General features: G+C 35.8%; 1 protein-coding gene across 11 annotated transcripts in view; it reads left to right on the forward strand.

The window, feature by feature from the left end:
* LOC123528812 (filamin-A-like) overlaps nucleotides 1–14,179 on the forward strand; it is a 128,932-nt gene that overhangs the window by 103,264 nt on the left and 11,489 nt on the right. For all 11 annotated transcript variants that reach the window (XM_053521783.1, XM_053521782.1, XM_053521789.1 and 8 more), the window contains 4 exons: nucleotides 3,167–3,322; nucleotides 3,856–4,059; nucleotides 4,500–4,652; nucleotides 5,921–6,049. In XM_053521783.1, the coding sequence (XP_053377758.1) occupies nucleotides 3,167–3,322; nucleotides 3,856–4,059; nucleotides 4,500–4,652; nucleotides 5,921–6,049 (642 nt within the window). The remainder of the gene's footprint in view (nucleotides 1–3,166; nucleotides 3,323–3,855; nucleotides 4,060–4,499; nucleotides 4,653–5,920; nucleotides 6,050–14,179) is intronic.

A 14,179-nucleotide genomic window follows, 5' to 3' on the forward strand; every position in this document is an offset into this window, starting at 1 on the left:
CCACTAGCATCTTGCTAGGTATCTTGTTCAATCCAATTTCTGTTATACAACCTAGTTTTGCAGCATTAAGTTAAATAAATTTCCTTGACTGTTTAATATAAGTGCTAAATGCACTTTTTTTACTATTATCAGCATTAAATTTGTAAGTCTGAAAGCTCTACTTCTGGCACCGTAATATTAACAGCTTTTGCTGATAAAAACTTTAGCAGACCAGAAAATTGTGTAGATACTGTAGACACTTATAGTAATTGCAAAAACATGAAAAATCTGGTAAGTCGTGGAATTTGTATTGAAGTGGAGTGAAGAGCCTAATTTTAAGAAAGATCAGAAAGTTGTGGAAATGTTAAAGTGTGTTTATTGATATTGGTATTTTAACCTTTAGCCTGCTAAATTTAAGAAATGAGCTGGTCCATCATTCAATTTGGGCAGCATCATTTATTATTTGAAGGTGTGTTCAATGAAACTTTACTGACTGAATAGCTTACAGTGCAGACCATGATCAGCCTGCACGGATATGCAGGCTGATCTTGGTCTTCACTGGTGGCAAAGGCAAAATCACTTGCCGCCAGCAGGCTTAAGGTTAAAAAGCTCACATAAACAAAATCTTTAACTTCTGAGTTTGTTCATATCTTACAGTTACTGGGTATTATGCTGTTTTGAAATGCCGATTAAAATACACATTACTATCTTCTGGCACATGTTCTGTCTGTGGCATTTAGCATAACATTTTTGGACATTGTTTGCCAAGTTATGCACTATTTTAAGAAATGAAGTTTACAGAAAAAGCCTTGAAAATCTAGAAAAGTGATAAGAAGATAAAATTTTTCCTTTTGATTGATGTATGTCTTTTTATCAAACTTTGTTAATTTCAATATAGTACTCATGTTTGTATATACAATTTGTGGAAATAAATACAGTTTAAACTAAGATAAAATTAATGCTATTTATAGATCTTCTCGCAATTCTGTTTGACTAGAATGTTTACTTGGTAATTTATTATATAAAGTAACAAAATATACCATGTTTTCAACCAGAAATATCTATTTTTGTCAAATGAAATGAATTTGAAAAGGCTATTTGAGCCGCGCCATGAGAAAACCAACATAGTGGCTTTGCAATCAGCATGGATCCAGACCAGCCTGCGCATCCGCGACGTCTGGTCAGGATCCATGCTGTTCGCTTTCAAAGCCTATTGCAATTAGAGAAACTGTTAGCGAACAGCATGGATCCTGACCAGACTGTGGATGCGCAGGCCGGTCTGAATCCATGCTGGTCGCAAAGCAGCTATGTTGGTTTTCTCATGGCACGGCTCATTTATTTCTGATGTTGAAATAAGGAAATTAAAAACACAAAGGATTCAGCTTGTCTCTCTTTAAGTGGAATTTATTAGTATTATTAGCATTTGATGTCTTTTGTCCGAGTCCAAATTAGTATCTAAAAAAATTTTAAACTTTTGATGGGAACAGAATGCACTTGTTAACTACTGTAAAAGCAGAAATTTTCACGAGGGTTTAAATTTCGCTGTATTCGGGAGGCCCTACATATCGTGAAAATTAATCTTCGTCTAAATATTCACCATTAGTATAATCTAAATTAAAGTAGGATACCATAAATTTTATACAATTGCGCCAATATTAAACCTTGCGAACATACTCAAAATTTCAAATTCGCAAAATTTTGACCGAGCGAAAATATATTCTTTTACAGTGAGTAACAGATATTTGCTGAACTGATAAATTTAATTTTAACATAAAAATAAAAAAGAGGAACCCATGGAAGATTGTTTCTATCAGACAGTAGTGATGGAAATGGGAAGATAAAAGTCTGTTCACAAGATATTTTCCAGAATATTTTATACCTGTTACCTAAGGGCCTAAGTTTTAATGGGATGTTTTATTTTTGAAGAAGGGAAGTGTCCGTATGTTTTAACCACTCATTACAAGTGGGTTCAGTTTCCCCGATAGATCATTCTTCTGGCTGAGAAAAGTAGAAAATATTGAGAAACATGAGTTATTCATTGTTTTAGCAATTTATGTTAGTGTTGAGGAATGCGGAGAATTTTAAAAGGTGTTTGGGTTTTATGGTGCAAAGGTTTGATTGAGTAATGGTTTTAGGTTGGAGGTTGGCAAAAGTAGTTTTTGTGTGAGTGGCATAGTTAAGTAATCTTTTAAAAGGGTAAATATTCCTATAAATGCAAATAGGAATTCTCAGTATCTAGTAAAAAGCTCATTAATCGGAAGGAATTTAGTAGACAAATCATATGCTCCCACTATATGTAGGAGTGAAAATATTTTGATTTCAGTTGTTGATAGTTTTTACCCATACTATCTTGATTTTGTACACATTTTTTTTTATCAAAGTGCACTGTTCAAGGGGATCCTGAGCAGGAGCTTTTAGCATTCAGCCTCAGAATTGATGTTTTCAAATTTATATAACCACGATATGTCAACATTTTTTTGTTTGCACAAATACCAGATATATCCTATATATATACCTTCAAGTTGGAAAAGGTCCAAACTCTTTATGCTGTAAGAATTGTTTATTTGAAATTTAAAAATACTTGGTAGAACCATGAACTAGTTATATTGACACTTAAATTGTAGGAGAAGGTTGTTGAAAATAATAAAAAATCTGCTTAACAACAGTGCCAAATAACGTGCTACGAAATGGCACTCTTTGCACTATCATGTTGTAATAAAGCACATACCAGTAGATAGGTATACCTACCTACAATATTTCAGTCGTAAATCAGAAATATATTGTTCTAAAAATGTTACGAGTTAGTTTTACAGTAATTTTAAAAAACTAAGGTTTAAATCCTAAACACCAGAATAGTATGTACGTTAGTTTCTTTTGAATAGTGTGAAATCACTGAAATGAGCCGCACCACAAGAAAACCAACATAACGCATTTACGACCAGCATGGATCCAGACCAGCCTGCGCATCCGCACAGTCTGGTCAGGATCCATGCTGTTCGCTAATGTTTTCTCTAATTGCAATAGGGTTTGAAAGCGAACAGCATGGATCCTGACCAGACTGCACAGATGGGCAGGCTGGTCTGGATCCATGCTGGTCGCAAACGCACTGTTGGTTTTCTCCCCATGGCACAGCTCAAATACTGCTTTTTATGACAAAAACTTTACACTGTGATTATGGCTGTTGTAGCTGGAGAGCCCAAACAAAGAGCCCAGATTGGACGAAGCAGTGAGGTTAGCCTCAAGGTCACAGAGACAGACATAACCAATCTCACAGCCTCAATCAGAAGCCCATCCAAGAAGGAGGAACCATGCATGCTCAAACGTTTACCCAACGGACATTTAGGTAACGTTTTCTAATAACATCCGTTCATATACCATCTTAGTTTGTATTAATGTTAGAACCATGCATGTTGATACCTAACAGACTTTTAGATAAAGTATAAAATAAAGAAGGATAGAATAAAATCTGTTTATATACATTATCTTGATTTATATTACTGTGGTTCTATTGTCTAAATCATTGAAATTTAGATTATTTGCCAAGGAGCTCTTTTGATAGGTAATGGTGTATTTGATGTATATTTGCAAATTATCATCACAGATGCTTATTGCTTCTTTATTAATTTATGTCTTTTATGATGCTGTGATAATTTAGAAAATTTCCATTTATTTCTGAATTCGTGAATTCACTTCGACAATCATTCATTAAAAATTTTAAGCTGTTTCATCATTCCCCTCAGTTATTTAGAAAAGCTGTTTTTGGAGTGTTATAACTTTGCATGGCATAGTTTCCCTCTTGACATAGAGCAGTTGCGCTCTCCACTTGCAATAAAATATTTTTTCTCATTTCAAAATTTCATCTTTCTTTTTTTCTAGGAATCTCATTCACACCAAGAGAGACCGGCGAGCACCTTGTAAATGTTTACAGGAATGGAGTACACATTGCAAACAGTCCATTCACCATCATGGTGGGAGAGACAGAGCTCGGCAACGCTGGCAAGGTGAAGGTCTACGGAAAGGGTCTCGAGGAAGGAATGGCCAATGAAGTCAATGAGTTTATTGTTGACACTAGGGATGCAGGTTAATAACATTTAACATCTTTTATTTTATAAATTTTGTCACTTCAGTGCAGTAAGTGGATAAGAGCTTTTTATGACAATTCAGTTGTCAACTCTTCGTACAGAGTAGACTAAGATTTGAAAATTTCTTTGGTTTAGCCTGTATATACCCCTTTGCTTTGCAGCTGCTTGTTTAGACAGTAACTCTTAAAAGTCTCCATTTCCTCATATATTTTGATTTTCTGGTAATCTATTCAATATACTTTAAAAAAAAAAAGCCATTACTACTCACTGAGTTCTCAAGAATGATGTGATAATAACCTTAGTTTTTACAAGAATTTGACATGAAATTTCTTTTTACATAAAAATTTGGCAAAACAGTAATTTTTGAATTCCCATTTAAAGGCAAATTATTTGAAAATACTTCAATTATTATGTAATACATGCCACTTTTTGTAACAGGCTATGGTGGTCTTAGTTTATCAATTGAGGGCCCAAGCAAGGCGGATATAGAGTGCCTTGATAATGAGGATGGAACATGCAGGGTAACATACAAGCCCACAGAGCCCGGAACTTACATCATTAACATCAAATTCGCTGATGAACATGTACCAGGTAAAGATATTGTGAAATTTTGCTGATATTTATGTAATTTTGGGAATTTGTATTCATGAAATGAAAAGTTTTGTCAGAATCTGTGTTTTCTTAACAAAAATAGTGCAGGTAAAATGTTAAGCATTGTTTAAAGATATCAAATGCCAAACTTTCATTAATAATATTTTATCTTTTGATATTTACTTAAGAAAAGCAATCTTCATCAAATGCGTTAAACTTTATTAAATATATAAATTAATTAATTCAGTAAGTAGAGCAACATTCATAATTTAATGTTGTGTTGTAACAATCTATTGTTAAAAGAAACTAGGTTTTTAGTGGTAGTACACATTTATACTATGTTTAGCTATACATGTATTAAGTGTGTATTTTTTTTATACCTTACTGTACACTGTTAATACAAACAAAAAGGTGAAATTTGGGTTTAATATACATTGAAAGCAATGAAAATAAACAAGTTAAAATTAAGTTTCCTTGCCCCAAACACCAGTGTGTAATTTTGATGTAGATAAAAGTTATCAGGGTATATTTGTAAACAACAGAGTGGTTCGATATTAATTTAAACTGTCAGGTTCATATAGACAAGTTTTGAGCTTGAAGTTTTGATCTGAATCTCTATTCTCTTTGGTGTATCATGTTACCCAAGATGTTTGGGTTTTTTTCAAGAAAATATTTTGATAAATGCATAAGGATGTTATGTTCTTTCCGTAATTTCAGGTATAACATTTTACATACTGAAATAAATCATGTCATACTTGATTGCTAGCACAAACTCATACAGAAATAATGCTTCCTACAGCTGGAAAAAGTCTCTAGATCTGTCTCATGATAAAACTGATAAGAATTTTGAAAAGATAAGAAATATATATACCTGCAGAAAGATTTCTTTTGTCATTTTTATGTTGATCGAAAGTCTATTCTTGCAGAATTAGGAAGCAGGTTTTTGTTTGTTTTATTTTTTTGTCATTTTTTTTGTCGTTTTTTGCTACAAAATAGTCTTGTTAAGAGATAATGCATGTCTGGAAACAGGAAATGTAAAGAAAAAGTGTTGTATACATTATAAACTGTTTGTATTGTGTTACTGACAAGGAAGACTGCTTTCCAGAAATTATCACTGAACAAAATGATAAGATAAAATCACTTTCCGAAAAATAGTATCTCACAGGAAATGCAAAGATATTTAGGGTGAATTTTTGTTACTAAAATTAACTCTGCATATTAAACAGTTGAACCAAGATGTCATTAGGGGTGTAATTTTATTTCTACAGCAAGTCCATTCAAGGTGAAGATCGGAGGGGAACCATCCGAGCGTGTGATTGAAAGGATCATGAGACACAGGGAAGCAGTCGATGTGAGCCATGTTGGCAGCGAGTGTGAACTTAGCCTTAAGATTCCAGGTAAATAAAACAAAGGGTGAACGTGGTTTACTTCGGCCATATTTGAAAATAGTTTGTTTACCAAGAACTTGAATACCTTTGACCAAAGTTGGTTTGCAAGCAGAGAATACCGTTGAATTCCAAAATTTACTGAAATAGTATAGTAAATTGGGTTTTTATGTATTTTCTTATAACAGTAAATTAAAGTAAGATTAACGTTAGAGAAAGATTTGTATTTGAAATTGAAATTACTATAAAGAATTACCTTAGAACAAATGTTATTTTCAAAAATGGCCAAAAAAAGAAAGATTTTATTTTAGGTAGAGATTAGAAATAAAGCTTCTCGATCTAGCCAGCTTTGAGATCATAGAAAAATGCAGTAAATGCATGATGTGTAATCTTATTTGGCCTACTTATTTGTGCTTCTACTTAACTTTAGACACAAATAACCTGAGGGAATCTGTCATGCGGTAATTGTTTCACAAGGTAAATATGTGTAATAAAGATCAGTAATTGAGCCTCTGTGCCCGAGTGGTTAAGTTTTTAATACCTTAAATAATGTTGGGAGCAGGGGGTCTTCCTCCAACAGCATTGACCGCTTGTAAGTCTCAGTATTTTTCAAAAATAGTAAAAAAATTTAGGTGTGATCAGAGTTAACATCAAAACAAACTGAAGTGAAATGACAAGATTGTTGTGGCATAGTATATAGGAGCCGCGCCATGAGAAAACCATAATAGTGCATTTGCGACCAGCATGGATTCAGACCAGCTTGCACATCCACGCATCAGTCTGGTCAAGATCCATGCTGTTCGCTTTCAAAGCCTATTGCAATTAGAGAAACCGTTAGTGGACAGCATGGATCCTGACCAGACTGTGCAGATGCGCAGTCTAGTCTGGATCCATGCTGGTCGCAAATGCACTATGTTAGTTTTCTCATGACGCGGCTCATAGAGACCTGTGGATATTAAATTCCATAATAAAATGAGGTGGTTGGGGGAGTGGGAAAGGGGCGGGGATGGCATTGGTTAGGAATCAATCACAAGTAGTAGCAAACATAATTTTGGAGAGGAAGGCGATCCATAGATTCATATCAAATATAACGCGATTACATTGAAATTTGATAACATCATTCAAGCTGGTTAAGTCTAAAATATTGAATCGGGTATAAAACTTCATTAGAGAAGGCAACTTACATAAAAGATTAACAGAAATAGCTTTACTGACTGAAGAAAAATTAAGTTTCAATTTTTGTCAGAAAACATTGCTGCCTGCTCAACAACAAATCCACCTAAAGTTAATGATTTTGAAATAATTGGCATAATTTTATAATTCTACTCAAGGTGGCCAGTCAGATTCATAGTAGAGATATGATAATACATGTATCAAACTAGATGGAAAGATTTGAGTTAGATATCTGTAAGATTATCAGACCTAAAGCAACTTTAGTCCAAGATTTGTGAAACAGTTGCCAAGAAAAAGATGTTTTTATCTTGTATGTTAAATGTGGATATAATTTACACTTTAAAAAAAAATTGCCAAGAATTTGATTGTTCTGGTGAAATTCCTGTATGGATTTAATTTTCTTGACCTTAATTTTGGACTTGCATTTATGGACTTAGCTTGTAAGCATAAACAAAATGAATATGAAGCTGAAAGAAATTCTACCAGAATATTTGTATTCTCTCTATTTGGAATATATTGGTAAGGTTATACTGCGAGTAGTTAGTAATTGGATACTTTAAAATTGTCAGAATAATTTGTATGTTTGATGTATTGATAACGTAACACATAAGCACAGATAGTGCTTGACTCCCTTATCATGTTGCCATAGCTATAATTTTTATTGAATTGCTGTAATTAATAGAATTTGGGTCATTTATGGTTGATTTGGGTTCATTATATGGATAGCTGGGTCCCAGCTTCGCACATTATACCATATACAAAGGTTAAAGGGAACCAGATATTTGATAGAGCAAGTACTCGTTGTAAAACGTTATGTTTAAATTTGGACCAATCAGAAACAAGTTCTAAAAATAGCACGTCTGCTGGGGTATAAATAGGTAGATGAATGATAGAGAGCTCATTCGGTATCCAGCAGTCGAAGAAGACACATCGAGGATTCAACTAATAATTTATCCCAGTACCTTGAGAAGGAGACTATTGCAGTTACCCTGTCAGGGCGGATAAATTATTAAAAAGAAAACTTTGGAAGTTCTTAGACTGAAGAAGAGTAGCAGAATTTCGATAAGGTTTCGAGCTATAAGGCCAGCGCATAGGAGTTTTACCTTAAAGGTAATTGAATGCTATAGACCATAGCATATATAGGCTGAGCATCGGGAAGCTGAGACAGAGACCAGAGTTTGGTAATCTACTGAGATAGTAGGAGGGTTCCAGCTTATAGACGATTCAGCATTATTGGCGAAGTACAGCCAAGGCATCGGGGATATACCTATATGGTAGTTGAATTGCTATATATGATAGCATATAGGCGCTGAGCATCCAGGAATCAGGGCATTCATATAGAGTTGAGAGGACAGAGGCCGAGCATCTATGCGATAGGACTCGTATGTTGTTGATTCAAAGACATTGTCTGACGGGAACTTCAACAAAAAGACCAGTCAAGTATAGAGTCTCCAGCCTATAGGAGTTTGAGCTAATTGAAAATTGTTAGTTTGAAACATTTAGTGATTTGCCTGATCCCTGAAATTGTCTAGCTCATAATTAAAATCATTTACGAATTCATTGGTACACGAATCATTTAGGCAAAGTAGCCAGAGGAAATTATATTATAAGATATTTGGTCTCACCAGCTTTACGTTTTAACAAAGGACATTCTACATCGTTTGTCAGCTAGTCTAAGACATAGTCACCTTAGCGATTGGACCCAAACCATTGTTCAAGATACTAAAGGCATAGGCACTTCCCTGGGTCATATAACCAGTATCCTGACAATTTGGGGGCTCGTCCGGGATCTATATCCAAGGAGGTACAGAGACTAGTGGTTTAAACGGTCTGTGGGTGTACACAGAAGGCGCTGTGACTGAAGGTAGTCTGAGTCACATATAGTTGAATTTTAGAGTTATTTCCCATCCTAAAGCTTAAAGATGAACTACGATAAATGGGTTGAGATGGGTGAACGTATGGGTCTCTCAGGTTCAGAGCTCATAGATTTTGTAGATAGGAAAGAAAAGGAATATACGGAACGTGAGGAGCGTATGCTGAGACGAGATGAGGAAGGCGGCGTCATGATGATGAGCAACGTAGGTTCGAGGCTCAGGAAGCTGAGAAGAAACGACTTTTTGAGCTTGAACAGGCCGAGAAGTTGCGGCATTATGAGGAACAACAGGCAAAAGAGAAAAGGTTATTTGAGTTGGAACGTTTAGAAAAGGAACGAGCTTTGAAAGAGGAAGAACGAGTTTTGAAAGCGCAGGAATTTGAAATGTTAAAACTAAAGGCTGAAGCCGGAGCTTTAGGAGCTGATAAAGGTGCTGAGCACTTAAGCAGTAAAACATTGCGGCCAAGGCTTCCGAAGTTCGAGGAAAGTAAAGATGATATGGATGCGTACCTCGAGCGTTTTGAGCGTTTTGCAAAAAGCCAGGGATGGAAAGAAGAAACATGGGCTGTGAGCCTCAGCTCATTACTTACAGGAAAAGGCCTGGACGTATACACAAGCATGCCTCCAGACCATGCCAATGACTACCCAGCATTGAAGAAAGGCAGTTCTGAAGCGTTATCAGTTAACAGAAGAAGGTTTTAGATTGAAGTTCAGGGAATGCAAGCCAGAGCGTGGTGAAACTGTTTTCAGTTTATGGCAAGGCTGGACAGATATTTCAGTCGATGGACAGAAATGGCAGAAGTTGACAATACGTTTGAAATGCTGAAAGACCTTATGATCAGAGAACAGTTCATCCAAACTTGTTCCACAGACCTTGCTTTGTTCTTAAAGGAAAGAGTTGCAAAATCGAGAGCTGAGATCACACAGTTGGCAGAACAATACATTGAAGCACATGGTGGTACTATAACCTCAAACAGGGTTATGAAAAATAATTCCTCATCCAATAGGCCACCACAACGTCTAAGTATGACACCTTCATCTCAGCCCCAACAAAGAGAAAGGCCAGCTTTTAAAAAGCCTGTATGTTTTGTATGCCACAAGGAAGGTCATATAGCTAGAGAATGCAGAGACCTATCCAAGAGAAAAATAAGCGGTGCTGTTTTAGCTAGTAGGGGATCCTATGAGGAAAGACAGAGAAATAGGCATGGAACGCAAGATTCTACACCTATAGATTGGAGAAAGGAAGGCCAAGCGCAGAAAAACAGACAGTATGAAGACAGGAAAGTGTCAGCTTCATGCATAGCTGTGTCATTAGATGACCAAAAGGTAAAAGACAACATAGAAGATGGATTGCTTAAGTTAGGAGATGGACAATCTGTTTCGGTCATAGCAAGCACCTGTACCATTGATTCAACAACGGTGACAGAAACTTGGTGTTGAAGACAGGATATATAGGGGATAAAGAAGTTCAAGTTTTGAGAGATACAGGTTGTGAGTTGGCAGCTGTTAGGAAAGATTTCGTATCAGAGAATCAAATGTTAGATAAGAAGTATCTTTATGGTTGCAATTGATGGACGAACAAGGATAGTTCCTTCAGCAAAGATACAAGTTGACACACCATATTATACAGGAGAAGCTGAAGTCATGGTTTTGACAACTTTGATCTGCGATTTAGTTATTGGAAATATCAAAGGGGCTTCTGATAGACCAGACATTAACTGGAGTAGTAGGGATGGAAAACATTTCTCCATCAAAAGAAAATATTGTTGCAGCTGTGGTAACGAGAGCACAGGCTGAGAAAGAAAAACAGTCAATAAAACCTTTGAAGGTCACAGAACCTAAACAGGATGAACTTGATGTCGAGCAATTAAAAAAAGCTCAGAAGGAAGACAATACCCTAGGAAAACTGTGGACATATGCCTCGCATCAAAGAAAATGAAGACAAAGAGTGGTTTAACATTTATGTACGAAGTCAAGAAGGATGTATTGTATAGAACCTTCGAAGAAAAGAAAGGCAGTATTATCAAAGAGATAAAGCAAATTGTAGTTCCAATTCAGTTCAGAAAGAGAGTTATGTCTTTAGCTCATGAATCAATAGTTGGAGGACACCTATCAATAAGAAAGACAGTTGATAGGATACAAACAAGTTTTTACTGGCCTGGGTTAACTAGTGATGTCACAAGATTTTGTAGGTCGTGTGATATATGTCAGAAAATGATCCCAAAAGGAAAAGTTAGAAAGGTTCCATTGGGAGATATGCCAATAATGGAGACACCATTTCATCGGGTGGCTGTGGATTTAATAGGACCTATTGCTCCTATTTCAGAAAAAGGAAATCGGTATATTCTTACCGTGGTCGACTATGCACAAGATATCCTGAGGCAGTTGCATTACCTAGGATTGAGACAGAACGGGTGGCTGAAGCTTTGCTAGATATATTTTCCAGAGTAGGATTTCCATCCAAAATCTTGAGTGACAGAGGAAGTCAGTTTACTCACAGTTGATGGAAGAAGTTTGTAGGCTGATCAGCCTGAAACAATTGTTCACAACTCCGTATAACCCAAAGTGCAATGGTTTTTGTGAGCGTATGAATGGTATTTTAAAGAGTATGTTGAAAAAGATGTGTCAAGAAAAACCAAAAGACTGGGATAGATATTTGTCAGCTGTACTGTTTGCATATCGAGAGGTTCCACAGGCAAGTACAGGATTCTCACCATTTGAACTTCTCTATGGCAGGACAGTCAGAGGACCTATGCAAGTACTTAAAGAACTTTGGACTGAAGCTGAAACACCAGAAACGAGAAACACATATGGTATGTATTAGACTTACGGAATAGGCTGGAGGAAACATGTAAGATAGCTAGAGAAAGTCTTCATTCAGCACAAGAAACGTACAAACACCATTACGACAAGAGTGCCAGAAACAGAAATTTAAAGGTCGGGGATAAAGTGCTGTTACTTTTACCAACTAACCACAATAAGTTAATGCTTCAGTGGAAAGGACCTTATGAAGTAGTTGATGTGGTCAACAAAATGGATTTTAAAGTAAAAGTCGGTGACAAGATAGGGCTTTACCATATCAATTTACTCAAAAAGTACGAAGAAAGACAAGATATTTTTGCAGGAAGTGTCGCCGTGATCGAGGCCGATGTTAGCACAGAGACTGGGGTAGTTGATGACGAAAATTTGCTCGACCTTGTCAGAATAGGAGGGTCAGAAACATATGAAAATGTACAAATTAATCCTCATTTGTCTGAAAGCCAAATTACTGAAATTAAGTCGCTTATAAACAATATCAAGACATTTTCACAGAAAGTCCTGGAACGACGAATCTTGTAGAACATAAGGTCGAACTTACAACCACAGAACCTGTTAGAGTCAAACAATACCCCATACCATATGCGAAACGTAATGAGGTTAACCAAGAGGTTCAACACATGTTAACGCTGGGATTATTGATCCTGCCACCTCTGCATACAACTCCCCTATCGTTATGGTGAAAAAGAAAGATAATACAAACAGATTTTGTATTGATTTTAGGCGGTTGAATTCTATAACTAAATTTGATACGGAGCCTATGGGAAATGATGAAGATATTAGGTCAAAACTTCATGGGGATAAATTCTTCACAAAATTAGATCTCAGTAAAGGTTACTGGCAGATTCCTGTCGAAAAGCAATCTAGGCACTTGACAGCCTTCACTACATCTGAGGGAAGTTTCCAGTTCCGAAAAAATGCCATTCGGTATGATAAATTCTGGTGCTACATTTAATAAAATGATGCGAAAATTATTGACAGGGTGCAAACATGCTGACAATTACGTGGACGATATTTTAGGTCACACCATAACGTGGGATACACATGTCTCAATGTTACAAAATATTTTTAAGAGGGTTAGAGATGCAAAGCTTACACTAAAACCATCAAAGTGTTTCATAGGATATGATAATATTTCATTCACTGGGCATAAGGTCGGAAATGATCAGCTAGAGATGGAAGATGATAAATTAGAGCGTATAAAGAATGCAGAAGAACCTAAGACTAAGAGACAAGTACGGAGTTTCCTTGGCCTAACTGGTTATTATAGAAAATTTATAGCATCATACTCGAAGTTGCAGCACCCCTGACTGACTTAATCAAGAAAGGGAAACCTAATACTGTAGTATGGGAAGAAAACATGCCAAAGCTTTTCATACTTTGAAAACCTTGCTTACACAAGCACCAATTTTACGGTTACCAGACTTTTCACGGCCTTTATATTACAATGCGATGCTTCAGATACTGGGGTTGGAGCAGCACTTCTTCAGAGATATGAAGATGGACAATTCCCATAGCATATGCCAGCAAAAATTGCTTCAAAGAGAGAGAAACTATTCGGTAATTGAAAGAGAATGTTTGTCAATAGTTTTTGGTGTTAAGAAATTTCAGAAGTATTTGTACGGCAATGAATTCATTCTGCAGACTGATCATGCCCCACTGAGTTACATACAGAAATGTAAAGTAGAAAGCTCAAGAATTATGAGATGGGCATTGTTTTTGCAGTGTTACAGATTCAAAATTGAATCAATTAAAGGATCAGAAAATGTGTGTGCTGATTATCTGAGTAGACAATAATTGAGTACATGAAACAGAATATAATATGACAGATATTTGAAAAAAAATAATAATCAAGAAATAGTAAAAGAAAAACAGATTTGTTTACAAATTATTCTTCTTGTTTTTGAAAAACCTAAAGTATTTTCTTGAGAAGGGGGCTATTTGTCAGAATAATTTGTATGTTTGATGTATTGATAACGTAACACATAAGCACAGATAGTGCTTGACTCCCTTATCATGTTGCCATAGCTATAATTTTTATTGAATTGCTGTAATTAATAGAATTTGGGTCATTTATGGTTGATTTGGGTTCATTATATGGATAGCTGGGTCCCAGCTTCGCACATTATACCATATACAAAGGTTAAAGGGAACCAGATATTTGATAGAGCAAGTACTCGTTGTAAAACGTTATGTTTAAATTTGGACCAATCAGAAACAAGTTCTAAAAATAGCACGTCTGCTGGGGTATAAATAGGTAGATGAATGATAGAGAGCTC

The sequence above is a fragment of the Mercenaria mercenaria genome, chromosome 13 (genome assembly GCF_021730395.1).
Source record: "Mercenaria mercenaria strain notata chromosome 13, MADL_Memer_1, whole genome shotgun sequence".
Classification (NCBI taxonomy): domain Eukaryota; kingdom Metazoa; phylum Mollusca; class Bivalvia; order Venerida; family Veneridae; genus Mercenaria; species Mercenaria mercenaria.